Source organism: Mchenga conophoros, linkage group LG17, assembly GCF_057382185.1.
Source record: "Mchenga conophoros isolate Kocher_MC1m ecotype Shallow Benthic linkage group LG17, M_conophoros_male_GT1.1, whole genome shotgun sequence".
In the NCBI taxonomy this organism is placed as follows: domain Eukaryota; kingdom Metazoa; phylum Chordata; class Actinopteri; order Cichliformes; family Cichlidae; genus Mchenga; species Mchenga conophoros.
The window spans coordinates 6,088,040-6,105,373 of NC_140542.1; the positions used below are offsets into that span (position 1 = coordinate 6,088,040).

The 17,334-nt window shown below is 37.7% G+C and overlaps 1 protein-coding gene and 1 long non-coding RNA gene across 6 annotated transcripts in view; one reads left to right on the forward strand and one right to left on the reverse strand.

Moving 5' to 3' along the window:
• The window catches only part of LOC146554965 (anoctamin-4-like), a 58,706-nt gene that overhangs the window by 9,574 nt on the left and 31,798 nt on the right, over positions 1–17,334 (reverse strand). For all 4 annotated transcript variants that reach the window (XM_085253071.1, XM_085253072.1, XM_085253074.1 and 1 more), the window contains 6 exons: positions 4,422–4,504; positions 3,160–3,300; positions 2,791–2,955; positions 2,495–2,531; positions 2,290–2,401; positions 641–698 (listed from right to left, as the gene is read on the reverse strand). In XM_085253071.1, the coding sequence (XP_085109197.1) occupies positions 641–698; positions 2,290–2,401; positions 2,495–2,531; positions 2,791–2,955; positions 3,160–3,300; positions 4,422–4,504 (596 nt within the window). The remainder of the gene's footprint in view (positions 1–640; positions 699–2,289; positions 2,402–2,494; positions 2,532–2,790; positions 2,956–3,159; positions 3,301–4,421; positions 4,505–17,334) is intronic.
• LOC146554966 (uncharacterized) lies at positions 7,079–17,265 on the forward strand. 2 transcript variants are annotated; one of them, XR_014889347.1, is made up of 10 exons: positions 7,079–7,369; positions 10,402–10,519; positions 10,911–12,238; positions 13,731–13,862; positions 13,980–14,079; positions 14,198–14,257; positions 14,347–14,437; positions 14,604–14,761; positions 15,424–15,581; positions 16,559–17,265. It is a non-coding gene; the product is annotated as an uncharacterized LOC146554966 (long non-coding RNA). The 2 variants fall into 2 exon arrangements; XR_014889346.1 differs by lacking the exon at positions 16,559–17,265 and having other exon boundaries at positions 15,424–15,945.

Here is a 17,334-nt window from a genome sequence, read left to right on the forward strand (position 1 = left end):
CAAGAAAGAGATAGCATGAAATCAAACTTTAGCCTTTGCCAACATGGTGTTTTAAAGTGTAAACAAAAGAGTTTCATTTTCAAGAAGGAATCCAGGATCGCTAGAACTAGTCACTGTTATAAGCATGAGTCTAACAGGATTTGCAAGCATCACTTGCTGGAAAACACCCACTGCAGCAATGCAAGTGCAGTTTATTTTGGAAAGGCTATAGTCACAACCTGTAATTATTTTTCATACACTTACGATTATGATTTATGCCTGCAACCTTTAACAGCTTTTTAAATGTGCAGCCGAGGCAGTAATGTCTTTAAGGACAATAATGGTTCTGCATGGGAATGAAAGGCTGACTGAGGCTACACTTGTACTGTACATGTCACATTATAGAGACTTTTTCCATTTCTGCTGCTGAGGGAAAACATTAGCTCAGCACCTAAAAACGTCGGCTCAGGCCTTTTGTCCCCTTAGACCACTCCACTGTATTATTTCCCTGCATGTTCCCAGAAGTACCACTTACTAATGATGGGGGTTAAATGCCTGGTGGTTAGCCATACAGTAATAGCTTAATGCCCAAGTTAGAAATATGTCAATCCATAATGCCTTGCGATTATTCCCCACTGGGAAAAGGAAAGTCATTACTCACTTCTTCCAGTTTCCAGCGATTTATGAGACGCAGATATGAACCAGGTCGACCTGTGAATCTGTAGGCCAAGGGTCGAAAAAAAACAACAGGAGTAAGGAGTTAATAAAAGAGCACACAATTAGAGCTACATGTTTAGCGTCACTATAAGCTACGTTAAGCCCAGAGACGGCTTTGCTCAAAGTCTGTAAAATGTATCAAAATGGACCCGATGGTTAAAATTATAGATGTCACTGAAAAATAAAAACTCTTCTAGATTTGAAAGCCTTGGTAATGCAAAATGCCAGTTTTCTGGTACTGAAAGACCTGAGACATCTTTGTATCCCTTTGGTTGTCCTTTTAAGAGAGATTAAACAATTTTCCTGTGACACTTTATTACTCTTGGATAATTACAAGATCCAGAAAACCTTAAACTTATTCCTAACTGTACTTAACAGGACAATTTTGATGGCTTTAAAGGCATTTTATTTCATGTAACAAATAAAAGCTGGAAGATTAATCTAAATCAGGGGTGGGCAACTCCAGGCCTCGAGGGCCGGTCTCCCTGCAGGTTTTAGATGTGTCCTTGAACCAACACAGCTGATTTAAATGGCTAAATTAGCTCCTCAACATGTCCTGAAGTTCTCCAGAGGCCTGGTAACGAACTAATCATGTGATTCAGGTGTGTTGACCCAAGGTGAGATCTAAAACCTGCAGGACACCGGCCCTCGGGGCCTGGAATTGCCCACCCCTGATCTAAGTGCTCACAATAATGTGTGTAAAGAAACAGGCTTCGAGAACAGAAGTACACAAAATATACAATGCTGTTATAGATTCAATGAGATACACTGCGCTGCATTAGGTTACATTTTGTAAGCTACATTTTACATTTTTTACCTAACCAACAACCAACCAGCATTTGAACGTCAGCTGTATAATTTACACATACAGTACTATCATTGACCGTCAGGAAAATTCCAATTTGTCCCTAATTACACAAAAGGTGAACTCTTCAAAGGGTATCAGGATAACTATCCCCAAGCAGCAAGGCTGAAAGATGAAGCATATGATCATGCACCAAAAACTGCAGTTCCTCGAACGGCCACTTGAAGCTGGCTAAAAAAAAATGAGGCAATCTCCACAGACTTATATTTTCAAAAGTTTACAAATGCTCTTCCTGTTTAAAGTAATATAAAACTTAATCTCTGTCAATGGGTTATTCACAACTATACAAGCAATTCAAGCAACCCCCCCCCCCCCCCCCCCCAAAAAAAACCATCTCTTTAAAATGTATTAAGGCTATTCTGATTTAAATAATAATAATGGATTGCATTTATATAGCGCCTTTCTAGACACTCAAAGGGCTTTACAATTCCACTATTCATTCACTCTCACATTCACACACTGGTGGAGGCAAACCATGACAGGTGATTGCTTTCTTATAGGTCAGCTGTACTAAAGGATTCAGTATATTTTGTTTAAGACTTTTGGATATTCCCTAATGACTTTAATATCACAGTAAAATATACAGGCCCCTTTGCTAAACAAGGCAACTAGCCAGTGTAAGAATAAGTAATAGGAACTCAGCTACGTATATTTGTGTGAAACTGGTTACATGATTCAACTAATACTGGTCCTGTCCTGTATTTGTAAATTGCCTGTGACTTACTCACCTTCCCAAAAAGAAGGCGATGTAGAAAGTTGAACTGTTAAGATTGACAAACTGAAAAAGAAACATCTTGAAAGTAAAGCTGTTCTCCCACTCAGACTCTGTCCTCGGTTGCTCTGTGGTTAAACAGAAAGAAGGAGTTCATTTTAAGAATATCGTAACATTATTCATACAAAAAGAAATTGCAAAATTGTGTGTCACCAGCTTACCTAAATTGGTAAGAAGCAGAGCAACTTTTTCATAAAGCTGTAAAAAAGGGTGAAATTAAATGTATTTCTCAAGGTATTTCTCTAAATTTATTGTCTAAAAATGCTGTTAAAAGCGTTAGAAAGCTATCAAAATAATGATAATGATAATCTTATATGTATCCGTGTAACTATTCATACAATGCATGAATTAGCCGTTACATTTAAAACAGTATTTATCACACCTGAAATAAATGCATTAACTATTTCGTCATTGCTCTACTTCTGCACAGTGCAGTCGAAAAACAGCAGAAACTTACCACGTTAAGGAGCATGATGATGCAAAAGTTGATGCATACTGCCGTGCCCGTGGTCGCCACCTGAGAGTTGTTCCTGATGAGAGCCCAGCCGAAGGCAGCGAAGGTACTGACGGTGATAACTCGGTAAATGACGATGCCAAACACGGCAGCAATCACCACCAATATCTGTGACGTGACAGTGACAAGAAAAAGAGAACATTTCAACTGTAAACACTTATGAATGTATATATGATAACTGAATTTTTCAGTCTATAAACTGAGAGGTCTAGTTTTAGATGGAACAATGGAAATTGTAATTGCAGACAAAAAGCAGTTGACACATTTAGTAACACATCTTTTACTTAATGCTCACTTGCTCCAGAAACTCACCATAAAGAATATTCCAGATGTGGAAACGATGAGGCGACTGTATTTGTCAGAGAAGGCCTGGTAAGGTTCAGGTTTTCCAGATATAGGGTTCATCCTCTCCTTCTTTGAGTATTTGGCCTCAAACTGCGGGCGTATTTCTTCCTGAAAGATAACAGACTACACATATGAGCATAAACTGCAGTAAGAAAGCACACATTTAGTTACTAGTTAGCAGCCATTTCTGCTGAGAAGTTTTTCACAGGATTGCATAGTTGAGGGTGCAAGTCACAGGCAGTATGAGGTATGTATTAACACAATCTTCACAGAAGTGGAAAGCGTAAGGACTCAACAGACTTCAGTTAGTGGGATAAATGACATGACATGTCAATGCAATTAGAAAAAGACTGAACAAGTACTACTTTTTTTAAAAGGGTTACCACGGAGAAAGCTTCTTCTTCAGGGTATCAGCACAAATATTTAATACGAACTGTGTAAAGCACAGATCATGGGTATCATGGGATGTACCACCAACAGATAGAGGAAGTCTCTGACGTCAAGAAATCCTACCAGCGGCTAGAAAAGGCCACAGAGGTTCTGATTATGGCAGCACAAGAACCGGCCCTAAGCACCAGATCTATTTGGGCAAGAGTCTAGCACAGCCAACAGGACTCAAACTGCAGGCTGTGTCCAAAGGTGCCTGACACATAGCAACAGGATATAATAGCCAAGCTGGGACAGTGTAGAGGCACAACCAAGTGGCTGCAAACCACCCTTATATCCTCAAGCTCTGACCAAAAGCCTGTCTTCTCACGTTACGTACAAAGCAGATTGAAATTCTGAATCACATTTACATCGAAAGAAGAGCAGCCTTCAAAGAACACATTCACTATCTATTATGTGATTGACAGATGATGGTTGGAGGTTGATACACAAGACAGGAGAGAACATAAAAACCCACAGAAATTACATTATGACAGCTGTGTGGGTCTTTAGTTTGTTCGTGCTTTCATTGTAGAGCTGCAGATTTTCAGTGACTCATAAAATGAACTGAGACAGACTTGACACAGGCTCTTAGTACACCATCTCCACCTTTTTAAATATATGCTTTGAGATTGACATGGACTGAAAAGGGTATGAGTAGGTCAACATTTCTTCAGGGAAGAAGTGCTTGTTCAAGAAAAAAAGAAATAACTAGAAATATAATTGACTATCTTTTCCCTCCTAATTTCTTTTCATACTATTTATTTATGTTAAAGGGAGCAGATAAGCTACAGGACTTTTACCTCCTCTTCTTCCCAGTCAATGAGGTCCCAGTCATATGCGAGGACAGCTCTGCGTCTCTTCCAGAACTCCAGGAAGACCGTTGCTGGAAGACATGAACAAAAAAGTTTGCATTGCGTCCTAAACAGTCCCCAGGATGGGATTATATGGCTCCTACCAAGCACTAATCAACTTTCTATTAAATTTCTTCTGTTAGATGACTCTTCTGTCATTATGTAAACAATACATTATTGATGAGCCCGTCATGTTTTTGCAGATAACATGCTTCAAATTTAGACGTACAAGTCTTAATAATGAAGAAATCGTCACAATCTTTAAATATTTGGCCTGATATTAATCAACAAGACAGATACTTGTAATAAAAAGCAAAGTGCATGGGTCAGAAAGCTAAGTCAAGCTTAAAGTCTGAGTTTTCTGTTAAACACATAACCCAGGCTTTGTAGTATGAAGCAAGTTCAGTATACTGAGGGCAGTTTTCCTGTATCTGGATTCACTTACCCTAAAATTGATGATCAGAAAAACTTTAGACCCTCCTACCATCCGTGCTTAGAAGACCAACAGGATTAGTAGTGTTATTTTCCAGAGAACTGATTGTTCAGTTGGTGCTGATTTCATATCTGCACATATTATTCCAATAATATGCTCCATATGTGGTTATTGTCTGGACCCCAGTTTCTTGTATGCGTACACATACTTGGCCAGTAAAGCACCACTTTCAAGACACAGAGATGGCTCAACCCATTATTGTAGTACACCCCTCAGATTCATCTTGTAGTTTTGGACTGCAACAACTTCGCTTGCTTAAAGCATGCTAGCAAGAATTGTGTCATGTTTCTGACCTGGCGTTTTGAGTTTATTCTGTATTTTTGAGTTTCTTATGTAAAGTTTGTGATTATAAGTTATTGTGTTAGTCTTATTTGGGGTCTAGTGGAGTTTTAGTTTAGCCATTACTATCATCTGTCTCCTTGGCTTTTGTGTCTTGTTTCTTGTCTAGTCTGTCATGTCATTGTCAAGCTTGTGTTGTCCTGTCTCTCCATGTTTCCTGTTTTATTTTGAAAGTCTTGTGTTTCTATATTCAGTGAGGTTTAAGTTTACTTTTCCCTCTGATGTCATTATGTTCTTTCTAATCAGCTGTTTCCCCATGTGTTTCCACTTCCCCTGCTCACTTCCTGTGTGCATTTAGTCTGTGTGTTTTCATTCATTTCTTTGGGTCGTTTGCTATGTTCATGCTATGTCATGTTTCTAGGTTTGTTTTTATGTTTTAATCTTAGGTCACCAAGTTTAGGTTATTGTTTAGTTTCGCCTTTGCCTCTTGTAATGTTTTCCGGCCTTGAATAAACGGCTTGTTCTTAGATAGATTAAAGATTTGTTTTGCATGTTTGTACTCGGGTCCTCCTCCTCACTCCACACAGTCAGCTTCTCAGCTAGACTGTGACAAACTGTAGAAGGACGCAAGAGCAAAAGCTGTTCTTGCTGGCTGTTGCAAAGAACCAGGTTGATAAAAGTAAACCAAAACAACAAACCTGACCAATTAGCCTAAAGATGCTCAAACTCGTAATAGAAAAATAAGAAAGTGCAGGTAAGTCTGCATTAGGGTAGCTTCTACAAATTATGCCTTTTTACAATACAGTGGTCCCTCGTTTATCGCGGGGATTATGTTCTAAAAATAACCCGCGATAGGTGAAATCCGCGAAGTAGCCAACTTAATTTTTTTACAACTATTATAGATGTTTTCAGGCTGTAAACCTCCTCATGGCACACTTTATACACTTTTCTCAGACATGCATAAACATTTTCACACCTTTCTCTCTCTTTTAAACACTCTCAGAGCTCAAGCCTTCAAATAAGTCCAGTACTATACTGTAGAATGACACCAAAGGCACCCGCGGTTGCTTTTGACGGTGCAAAACGTTTCATCGACATTGTTGTGTTTGTTGGGGAGAAAACCTACAAACATACAGAGCAGCACTTCAGAGTCACACTGCTAGTGAAAGATTTATGTAAATTTAACAAGCTGAACACATTCTGTACTGTACAGGAGACACGGCATGAGATTGATTGACAATGGTCTACAGCCAATCAGGATCTAAAAAAACAAAACTAAAAAAACTAAACTAGCAAACAAAAAAAACATGGAATATTGCACAAAAAAATCCGCAAAACAGCAAGGCCACAAAAGGTGAACTGCGTTATAGCGAGGGACCACTGTATATATGTAATTTGACCAACTCTTTATATAAAATAGGCACAAAAGATGAAACATTTCAGCTTTTATTTGTTTAAATTTTAAAACATCACTAAATAAAAATAACGTGCATCACTCTCCGGGTAAGAGAATAGTGTTTTGGCCATTATTTTCTACACCACAGATCACAATGAAGTTTAAATTACTGACACAAACTGCCAACACTGGTTAATGAGTTAATCTTTACTATTGCTTCCGAGTTGATCTTGCACTGTGTAGGGAAATGCCTACTGGTCTTCTGGATCTTTATATATGCACTATTAAGTTAATCCTAACTGCAGAGTGGTAAATAGTGAGAGGTTGATATGATGCCCGTGTTATCCAACTGTGTTGAAAATGGCACGTGTCAAAGTGCTTTCTGATCCAGTGTTTACAATGCACGACAACTCAGAAACAGTGCTGAGCCATGGAAGTTAGATCCTGCTGAACAAAGTCCTCCGGATGGCTTACTTATTGCAGACGCTGCTCAGATCAGAGGCCTTCATCCTCAGTGTTTCAAACACAAGCTTTTCATTTATTTTCTCTGTCATGCCGTCTGAAGCTGCATAAGAGAAAGGTATTTTCAGAGCGAACACTCAGCTGTATGAGCAAACAGCAGGGGAGAGAACTTCTGAGGAACCTTAATGAGGGGATTTCAGTGGATTCTGTGCTGCAGTGAAACCCAAAAATTAATTCGGACAAGCGGCGAGAAGCAGTGGATGTAAGGTCAGTACATTAATGCGCTTTCTTTTTGACTTTTCTTTTAATAAAAATAGAAAACTGGTAATGTTTTTGCTGTATTTGCAGACTTGAAACAGTGCTCTGAGATGCCAGCGCAGCTGTGAAAACAGCTTTAGTATTCTACACTGGTTGTTAAACTTGGCAAGTGTTTTTATATGTGTAGTTCAATGTCTAATAAATGCAACTATGTGTATTCAGGAATTATCAATTATTATACAGAAATAAAAAAACTATTTTGTGGAGTTTAACTTTGTACTATTTAGAGCTCAGTTGGGTGCTTATTTGTTAATTACATAAGAGCTGGTTAACTTTGTTAGTTGATAAGATAAGGGACTAGGATTGCAGATTTCATTGTAGAGTAAAAATGTTGTAGCTCCCTATCAAGATCCCAGTGTCCTGTACAACACCATATTACTAACAGTTTTAGTTTTAGTAGGTTGTTTATAGAGGTTGTTTGCAGAACTATATTAAACGTAAACATCTTTAGTAGCAGGGAATGCCCTCTATTGATCTATCCATGCTAACTGGGTGACTGTTATTATGTCCTCTACTGAAAAGTGAATTATTTAAAGTGCCGCAGTTTTTACATTTTTTGCCTGTGCGAAGCTACACAATCAAAGCTGCCCCTTTCTTCCCGCAGCACAGATTAAATATACAAATTAAAGCAGCCAAAAGATAATCAGCAGTGATGTTTAGCACCTTGCTGTCAAGACTGTCGCTGCCTGTACTGTACCATATAATCTTCAGCAACACTTTAACATGTTAAAGTAAGACTTTAAACCTCATTTTTAACCGCTGTGTTGGACTATCACATTATTACTTCTGTGATAGGTGCATCCTAGGTGCACCTTCAGCAGCATTAGAAGGTGCACCTAGGATCATAGTCAGAATCTTAAACAGATAAAAACATGCCACATACATATGTCATCAGGCATTTTGTTTTCCCAGAGAGGAGCATTTGATTTACAGGCTTATTTATAGACAGCACAGCCCCACCAGCTGTGGGCTGCTCAGTTTAAATATCCATAGTATTGATACCAATGTTGGTATTGTTATCGGCTCGATACTAGCGAGACAGGATCAATGCTTTCGTTTGATTTTCTCCTCTAGGTTCATTAATTTGCTCAATCATGAATGAAAATGTCTGAATACAAGGATACTTTTGTGTTGACTCTCAGGTCAAGTCGTTACATTGTAGGTCTGTGAAAGTGCCAGTTGTAAAATTTGTGTAAAAACTGTGTTTGGTTTTATTAAGTAACACAACAAAACACTCTAATAGTGGAATTAAAATTCAAAGACATGTAGGTGTATTCAGAAGAAGCATATTGAGGATAGATACTTCAAAACTTATAACAAATAAGCCGCTGTTATCCCAAAAAGTTGATTCAGTTTATCTGGACGTCGCGTTTTCAGTGGGAGAAACGTTTGATGTCTCAGGAGTATCGGAACAGTTGAGACGAATTTTCTCGAAAACACGGCGTCTCTGAAGCTTTTAAACCCCAAATCGCGCTGCGCTGCGATCCTTGGGGTGGACCAAAAATTGGTCCACCCCAAGGATCGGGTCCCCCAACACAAACAGAGTAACATAGTGTACGCTGTTAAGTGCCAGGATTATTGCCAGGATTTATACATCGGGGAAACCAAAGAACCTCTGACTAAGCGGATGGCACAACACAGAAGAGCTACCTCGTCAGGCCGGGACTCTACTATCTACTCACACCTACAGGCCAGTGGACTCTCATTTAATCCTGGACAGGGATTTAGGACTGGTCTGATGTGGGGAGTCAAGAAGGAGGGGGCCTAAGGGTACATCTGTCACCATCTTACAATGCTGTGACTGCAGCCATTTCCCAATTCTCTGTGAATGGTACTCATGGCCACTGATCAATGACCAATGGTCTTTGATCAGTGGTTATTGATCAATGGTCATGACAATTTGCATATTTATGATCAAGGAAATGACCTCACAGCCCATTGTTCCTTCAGTGGGCTGGTTTCAGTCATTGAAGGGCAAATGTACTGTTTATAAGATTGGGGAAACCTGCAGTCAGCTGAGACTGAAGCAGTCACTTGGATGAGTGACGAAATGTTTCTCCCTCTGAAAACACTAAACATCTGTGATAATGGTCCTGTAATTACGTGGTAATGGATCAATACCAAATTTTGCAGTATTGCATACCACTAAACCAAACTGTGCTCATCTGAAGCAACGCTCAAATTGTGTTTGCTTCAAACCTAACTAACTAGTAACTAACTGCTAGACCTACAACAAATCATTATCAGATTATCAAACATTGACTGAACCATGATGAGCTCTTTTACATGCCTCAGTGGCTCTCTATGAGGGTAAATGATCTTAGTAAATAACATCTGAATTCCTAATAAAAGCAAAAAAGACATTCCTACATAAAAACAGACTAGCCCAATGACGTCAGACACGACATCATCAGCACTATAAAATTCAGGAAATGGTTGATCGATAGACAATAAGTTTTTTCACTGAAGTTGTAGTTTACTAGGATGTCTTTGCATAAGAACTCCATGTGCTCAGGTTGTTTCTTAACTTTTTTTTTTTTGTTTCATCATGCAGAGTAGACAATAGACAATGCCATGAGCCAGTTGGTACCAAAGTATGCAAATGACATCTACAAAAACTGGAAAAATCTGTATTAAAGAAAATCAAAGGAATCATTTTTGATCACATCGTGCCTTCCCAAGCAAGTTTTAAATTGCATTTTGAAAAGTTAAAAAGCCAGCGATTAGTTGAAAGGACGTGGTAGCTTGCTGTAACGCTGGTCTGAGCTTTTACAAGCTGTAGAGTATTTGTTTTCTTCTGGCAAATTTAACTTCTATATGAACGGATACTGAGCTTTCCTTTATTTAGTTATACACAGCTCACAAACACAAGTAACTCGTCCACCGGAGCTTTTAATTTAACTTCTTTTCAATGACAAGCTGGAATAAAATTCCAAGCCCAGCTGATCAAAATCCAAATGCCCGTTGTTTTGCCTTCACAGCAAATCTCCTGGAGCAATAAGATCTACCTGATGGGGCTCCTCCAGAACCAGAACCAGTCTCTGGTCTTTTCTCAACCAGAGGTCATCCACTTGGAGTCCACAGCACAACAATCAGCTGGTACTATAATATTTCCAATGCAAAAGAGTCCTGATTCTGTACAACTACTACAACTTCAGAAAACAAATAGAAAAATGAGATTTTGTTTGCACTGTTTTATTCAACAGTTCATTTGTACTCTTAGGCCCACCCTAGAAAACTATGAAAGTATCAATAATGACTTTGTGCCTCTTTGAACACTAAATGTAGGCATTATCTTTTATCTTATCCAATAATTAGTTCACGTTGAATGAAGCTACGCCTCATTTGTCTGTACATTGTATTTATGAAAGTAATCAATGGTAATTCATAATAATTATAAAGAAACAAAGGTCCAAGTTTTATTCCTGTTCTGTCAGTCTGATTTGTTAAAGCCTTTTTGTACCTCTTCCCTCCTTTTTACCCTCAACAGTAAACAACATTGTCATCGTGCTGTGTGTGTTGATCTTCATCCTCCAGCTGTGTTTAGCTCTGTTCTTCATGCTGAGATGTTTTAGATATGACAACAGAATACGAGAGGCTCTCAAACAGCCGACCGATGTTAAAAAAATCCTTGGTGAGCATCTGTTGCTACTCTATTTTTTGTTCTTCCTTTACATACACTGTAAAAAAAGTCAGTAAAATATACAGCAAAACACCGTCAAATTCCAACGGTAATGGAGCGTAAAATCAAAAACTTCCTTTTACTGTATTAAATAGATTGAATAACCGTTAATTGTGAGACTGGATAAAACTTTGTTTTTTACTGTAATAAAATGTTGAAATTATAAATATTTTCTGTGAAAACAAATAAATATGCATACATTTTACGATTACATATTGTAATGTTGAAAATGTCTGAAAAACTTAGATTTTACGGTATTATTTGAGTAAAACTACATCTTTTGGGGTTGTGCACATTGGAATTCACAGTATAAAGCTGTAGATTTTTAAGCAAACAAAAACATTCATTTTTACAGAAACAAGATGTTAAAAAATAGGGTCCACCGTAATAATACAACCAGTACATACCATTAAAAAAAAAGCAAATATCAGCAGTGAAAGACAATAAAACTGATAGTATTTTTTTATTTTAAAATTCAGATACTGATATACAGATTAAAAGTTAGGCCTGCAGTATATCATTGTTAACCTTCTGATAAAAAAATCAACAGCAAAAGAAGATGTTAAAAATAAAGTTTATGGTTGTGAATAAAATTGATTTCAATAATCTTTTTTAATTATTATTTTAAAACAACTTTATGTTGTTGTGTTTCACGCCATATTATCAGACCACCTTAAGTGGGTCGGCCTTAAATTTTGAATTTGTGTGATCGCTGTTGATTGGTAGCTAAACTGCTGGTAAACTGTGTACAGACGTTTTACGTTCGAATTGCAGAGAAAAAAAATCTGGTAGCAACATTGTGCAGTATGAGCGAACCATTTCACCAAAAAAAGGGGAAGCAAGGTAAGACCTGGCTGCAGCGGTCTGCAGACGTGACTTCTGATCAAATTCGAACCTCCTAAAGAAACAAAGAGCGACGTTACATTGCGGGATGACGTCACCTGAAAATGACCAATAGCGCGGCGCGCTGCTGAGCTGTGTGCCAACCGCTCTTTTTTTCATGCAGGAGACTCAAGTTGGCTTCGCTAACGGACACAGTTTTAAACTCGTATATTAGCACCATTTATTGCTGCTTGGACCACAGCATCTTCGGAATTTGTAGACATCCTGGCAGTTTACAATTAGTTCGAGGTGAGGTGAGTACATGCAACTTCAAGTTATCTCTGTTATAAAAATCCACCAGCCCAGCGTTTATAGATAATTTTAGCAGTTCGTTTTTTATGAGTGAGGTTGTGAATTTAGTTAGCATTTGTGAGTTGAGTTAGCATTACTGTTGCGAGGGAAGCATTGCTCTGGATTAGTTTCTGTATATGGCGTGCTTAATTCGCTAGGGAGGAATTACCAAAGTACATGGAGTTATGTTAACGTGTAATTTCTGTGGTAAGGTAGTTCAGTCATCAAGGGGCTACGTGCTTCATTGTAAACTGCATCGGAATGAGCCACGTTGTTTCTTTCGGTGTATTGAAGCAGGCTGCAAGCAGACATACACCAGGTATGGCGCGTTTAAGGCTCATTTTTACCGAAGACACTGCCCCCACCCATGTCACTGTTGTGGTGGTGGTTTCTTCGTTTACATGTGCAATGGCGATGTGTGAACGTCAGTGTCAGAACTCTAAAGAGTTAATAGCTCATCTGAAGAGCCATATTGTGGAAGGACACGTGGTCACTTGTCCAGTAAGAGGATGCACAAATACCTTTAGAGTTAAATCATCTTTTACTGCTCACATGTCACGTAAACACAGAGTTTTCAGACAGCAGCATTGGTGATTTATATAGACAGTCTGCATGTCAATCATCATCTGTTCCAACCACATCAGATGACTTTGTACCCTTGATTTCCGAGCCTGCTGCACAGTCTATTACACATGAAGATAACATGGAAATGCCCCCTGAATTCTGTGATCTTTTTCTGAGAAACGTTTCACTATTCTACTGAAAATTGCAGGGTCAGTTTCTACTGCCTGCTTCAACCATACAGAACATTGTAGAGGAAATGCAGAACATGCATGAGTTGGGACAGACATACAGTTTGGGTAAACTTGCATCACTGTTAAAAGATGACACATCATTATCAGAGGAGGACATCAACAAAGTCTGTGAGTCTGTCAAAAGCTATGATCTTTTTTCTGCATGTCATACCGGGCCATTGAGGACAGTGCACTCCAGAGCTCAGATCTTTAAAAAAGCCTTCAACTATGCGGAACCAAAGAAAATATTTTTAGGGAGAGATGAAAACAGAAAAGATAGGTTTGCCTATTATGTGCCTTTAAGAGAGACTTTGAGATGTCTGCTAGAGTCTGATCTGTGGCAGAAATCAGAAGAGCCCTCTACTGAGCCTCCTGCTGATGTTCTGTGTGACATAAGTGATAGTAAGCTGTTTTAAATAAAATGATTTTTTTGGTCAAAACCCATTGACTTAATTGATTTCTATCCATTAACATCTTACATGAAGTATGGGTACCAAATGGTTCCACTGAAACACAGTGTGCTGTCACAATAATGGTGCTGTTAGTTTGGTACTTACGAAACACTGTATAAAAGTGTAGTATCAAGCAAGATCAGCTTCATATTTTAAGACCAAAGGTACCACTTGGTGTAAATTGACCTTTATTCACACTCTTTTATCAGACATCTTGGAAATGGGGGGCAGCATAAGGAGTTCCATTACTAAGGTGCTGCCGGACCTGTCTGCCTCAATCCTTGAAATTGTACTGGAGGCACTACAATCATTAGGAGTGGAGACATCTGAGAAACAAACCAGTAAGTATTATGATTTCATTGCACAATAGCCATGAAGGACTTTCTGTTTTTTCTATTATGCTTTGGCCAAGGTCCAAAAAGTACAATTAATCTATTGTTTGTGATATTGTTTTACAGCACCAAATATGGAAATTTCAAGCCAGGCCAGCATATCGTCTCCATCTGTTTTAAGGTTTAAGGGTGGTGGCACAGCTAAGACCCAAGAGTCTCTTTCAAGGTTAGTAAAGTAAACAGATTCAAGAAGATATTTTACACATTTCTTTGTCGTCTGTCTCTAAATCTTATTTTGTCTTTATTATGATTAAAAAGGTTTGTTTTGTTCCTGCCCTTTTCAGACACTGAATTTGAGCAGAAACCATAAGGATACTCAAAGGACCTGTGACTCTCAGGAAATGGTGAGATTTCAGGTCATAATCTTTTTTTTTCCATTAAATTAATTTCCCTTTTTCCCTTTACAATATTGCTGTTTTGTTTTTGTAAACAGCATCAAATGAGAGAGACAGATGAAACAGTTTCAAGACAATGGCAGGAAAAAAATGCTGAAGATTGAAACAAACCTTGGCTGGAAATATTTGGTATGTGTTTTACCGTAAATCAAATTGTTGAAAAACATTCAGCTACACTGTAACACAGGGAAACTTGATTTGCACTTATTTTGTTACTTTAATTTCTTGTCTCATTATTTTTGTCAGTTATTATTGTTTATGGTGTATGCCCTTCTTGTTTTCCTTCTGAATGCAGAAGGTATCTAGCCAGTCCACAATGAAAGCTTCGTTGCACCCAATGAGTCTTCTGGCAGAAATGATGGCGGCTGTATTCTTTGGTTTCCCTAAACATCACACCCTGCCTGTTTATACGAGGCTCTTCAATTAAGTCTGCACCCAAAGATTCAATGAGAGGTAAGCAGTGGTATTATTCAAGTTTTGCTAAAGAAAGATGGACAGGAGACACTAATCTTAATCAGCCGAGCTCAGGTTCATGTCCAGGTGAGCAGTTTCATACGCTATAAAATGTAGATTGAATGATAGGTCTCATCACCATGCATTCAGCCATTAACTTCAAGTTCTATGATAAATCAATACGAAACTTAAATACGTTTTCCAACAAATTATGATTGTGATTAGGGCTGCGTTGTCTATGTATAACTTTTACATAAGTAGATTTAAAGTATAACTATTGCCAAAACGCAACCTGGGCTGTTTTTTTTTTTTTTGTTTTTTTTACTGTATCGATTTTGATGTGCTCAAATTTATGCCCCGGCCCCCTAGTATTCCCATTCACTGGCTATTGACCACAAAACAAAATCACGGTCAATCTCAAAAACGGCTTGTTTGTCGTAATTATGCTTTTAGATATATGTTTGTCTCGTTTACAGTAAAAAAAAAAAAAACTGAAAAAAACAGCCCAGGTTGCATTTTGACAATAGCTATCCTTTAAGAACTGTATATTTTACACTTAAGAAATCATTTATCATTAGATCTGGTTTTGGCAGCACGTTTTGTTCATTTCTGTGCATTTTGCTCAAGCACTGATCAAACTTTGTCCATTTTTTTTGCTGCAGAGGGGATCCTGCCAGTCCAAAGTGAACTCCTGATGGACATTGAAGTACTCCTGCAGAGCTTGTATCTTCAACACCATGCGCATTAGAAACTCCACCGAGTCCTTTCCTTCACCAAGGCAGGACCCAGTGACTCATTACTGTTGATAGGTCAGGGGCAGGTAATATTTTGTTTCATGTTTATTCATTCCTCCATGGATTACCAGCCATATATATGGACACATGCTGTATTCTCAAGATCTATGCTGTTTTGTAGGAATAGAGAAAATAATATGTTTAGTCTGTTTTCAAATGGTATGTCAAATTTTCTCATTGTTTATCAGTAATATTCTCTACCTTGGTTGTATATGAGCATCTTTAGATTTTTCTATATTTAGCGGTTGCAAATGTAAAATGTACGGTAAACCATTTATGTTCCTCATATTGTACTGTATTTTTAGCGGTAAAATACCGGCAGCTGTGGTTGCCAGGAATTTACCGTAAAATGTATCTGGTCAAAATAAAATGCTGTAATTTGTTATACAATTTCACTGTGTTTTTTACTGTCAAAGGTTTTAATAAGGTTTAACATATTTCTGTTATTTTTACAGTTATTTACAATAATAGGGTCTATCCTATTACTGTTAAATTAACAACAAATTACTGTAAATATTATTATATTATTATTTTTTTTACTGCAAATATCCGTAAAAAGCTATGGAAAGTTGCATTTTTTTACATTAAATTGCTGTATAATTGACAAATATATTTGGTTTTTTCTATCATGATTTTGGTAAAATAATACGTTGTCTACCTTAAAAATTAGGGTTACAAAACCAGTATACCGTATTGTCTTTTACAGATTCCACATTTTTTACACGGTATATTCCTGGCAACCACAGCTGCCGGTATTTTACCGTAAATTTGACAGATTTTTTTTTACAGTGTAGGTACTCAAATTAAACACAGTTCAACAACATTTCTGATTATATATGTGAAGATCAATGTGCAGGAACACCTGTTAAAGATGGTAGTTATTTTTAAACATCAACATTGTTTTGATATGTATCATTTTGAGTTTAAGCTGTTAGAAATGTGACTTTTGAGTAATTTTTCTTTATTTTGTGCATTTTTTGTGCTCCATTTTTCTGTCACTAAGGCATTTCTAAAGAGTCCAGGGATCACCTTTATGATGCTGCTGGTTCTTCATCACCTGCCGTGTCAGCAGTGGAGGAAAGTTATGAACAGCCCACAGGTTCCTTAAGTGCACCGCACATATACTGGGACCTTGTTCAGTAGTCACGTGTCTAACAGTTCAACCAGGCTTTTAAACAGTGTTAATGAAACTGTAAATGTCTGTTTAATCTTTTAAATATATAAAATTCGGAAATGTTTTGTTTTTAGAGTATTAATACTAATTGAAAAAGAAATACAAACGACTGATGTTACTGTGTAATGTGAAAATCTTTGATAATATATAAAATAGCTGAAATAGCTCTGTGTTGAAATGTTTTAGTGTCTTCAGCTATTGGCTGCTGCTTCATTCATTTTCAGTCCATTCCTTGTACGTGATGATTTTTAGGGGAATTAACTGGGGGTTTTTTTTGTTTCTGTTGTTGTTTTTCAGTTAATTTTTATCATGTAAACAATATACAGAGAGTCATTTAGGAAAAAAAAAATTAAAGCAGAAATCTATCCACCTATTTTGATCTGCTTTACATATCAAACATGAGTGGGAACAAACAAGTGCACGTTTATTTAATCCTGAGGCTGAATGGAACAAAAGACAGCCAACCTGAATATAGTTAAAGAAGCCTAATTTCCATGTTCCCTGAAAAATACAAATAAATGAGGGATGGCTCAAGGCTTTTGCACAGTAATCTCTATCTTTTAGAAAACATCAGAAGAGGTTATCAGACAGTGCAGCAGCACAGC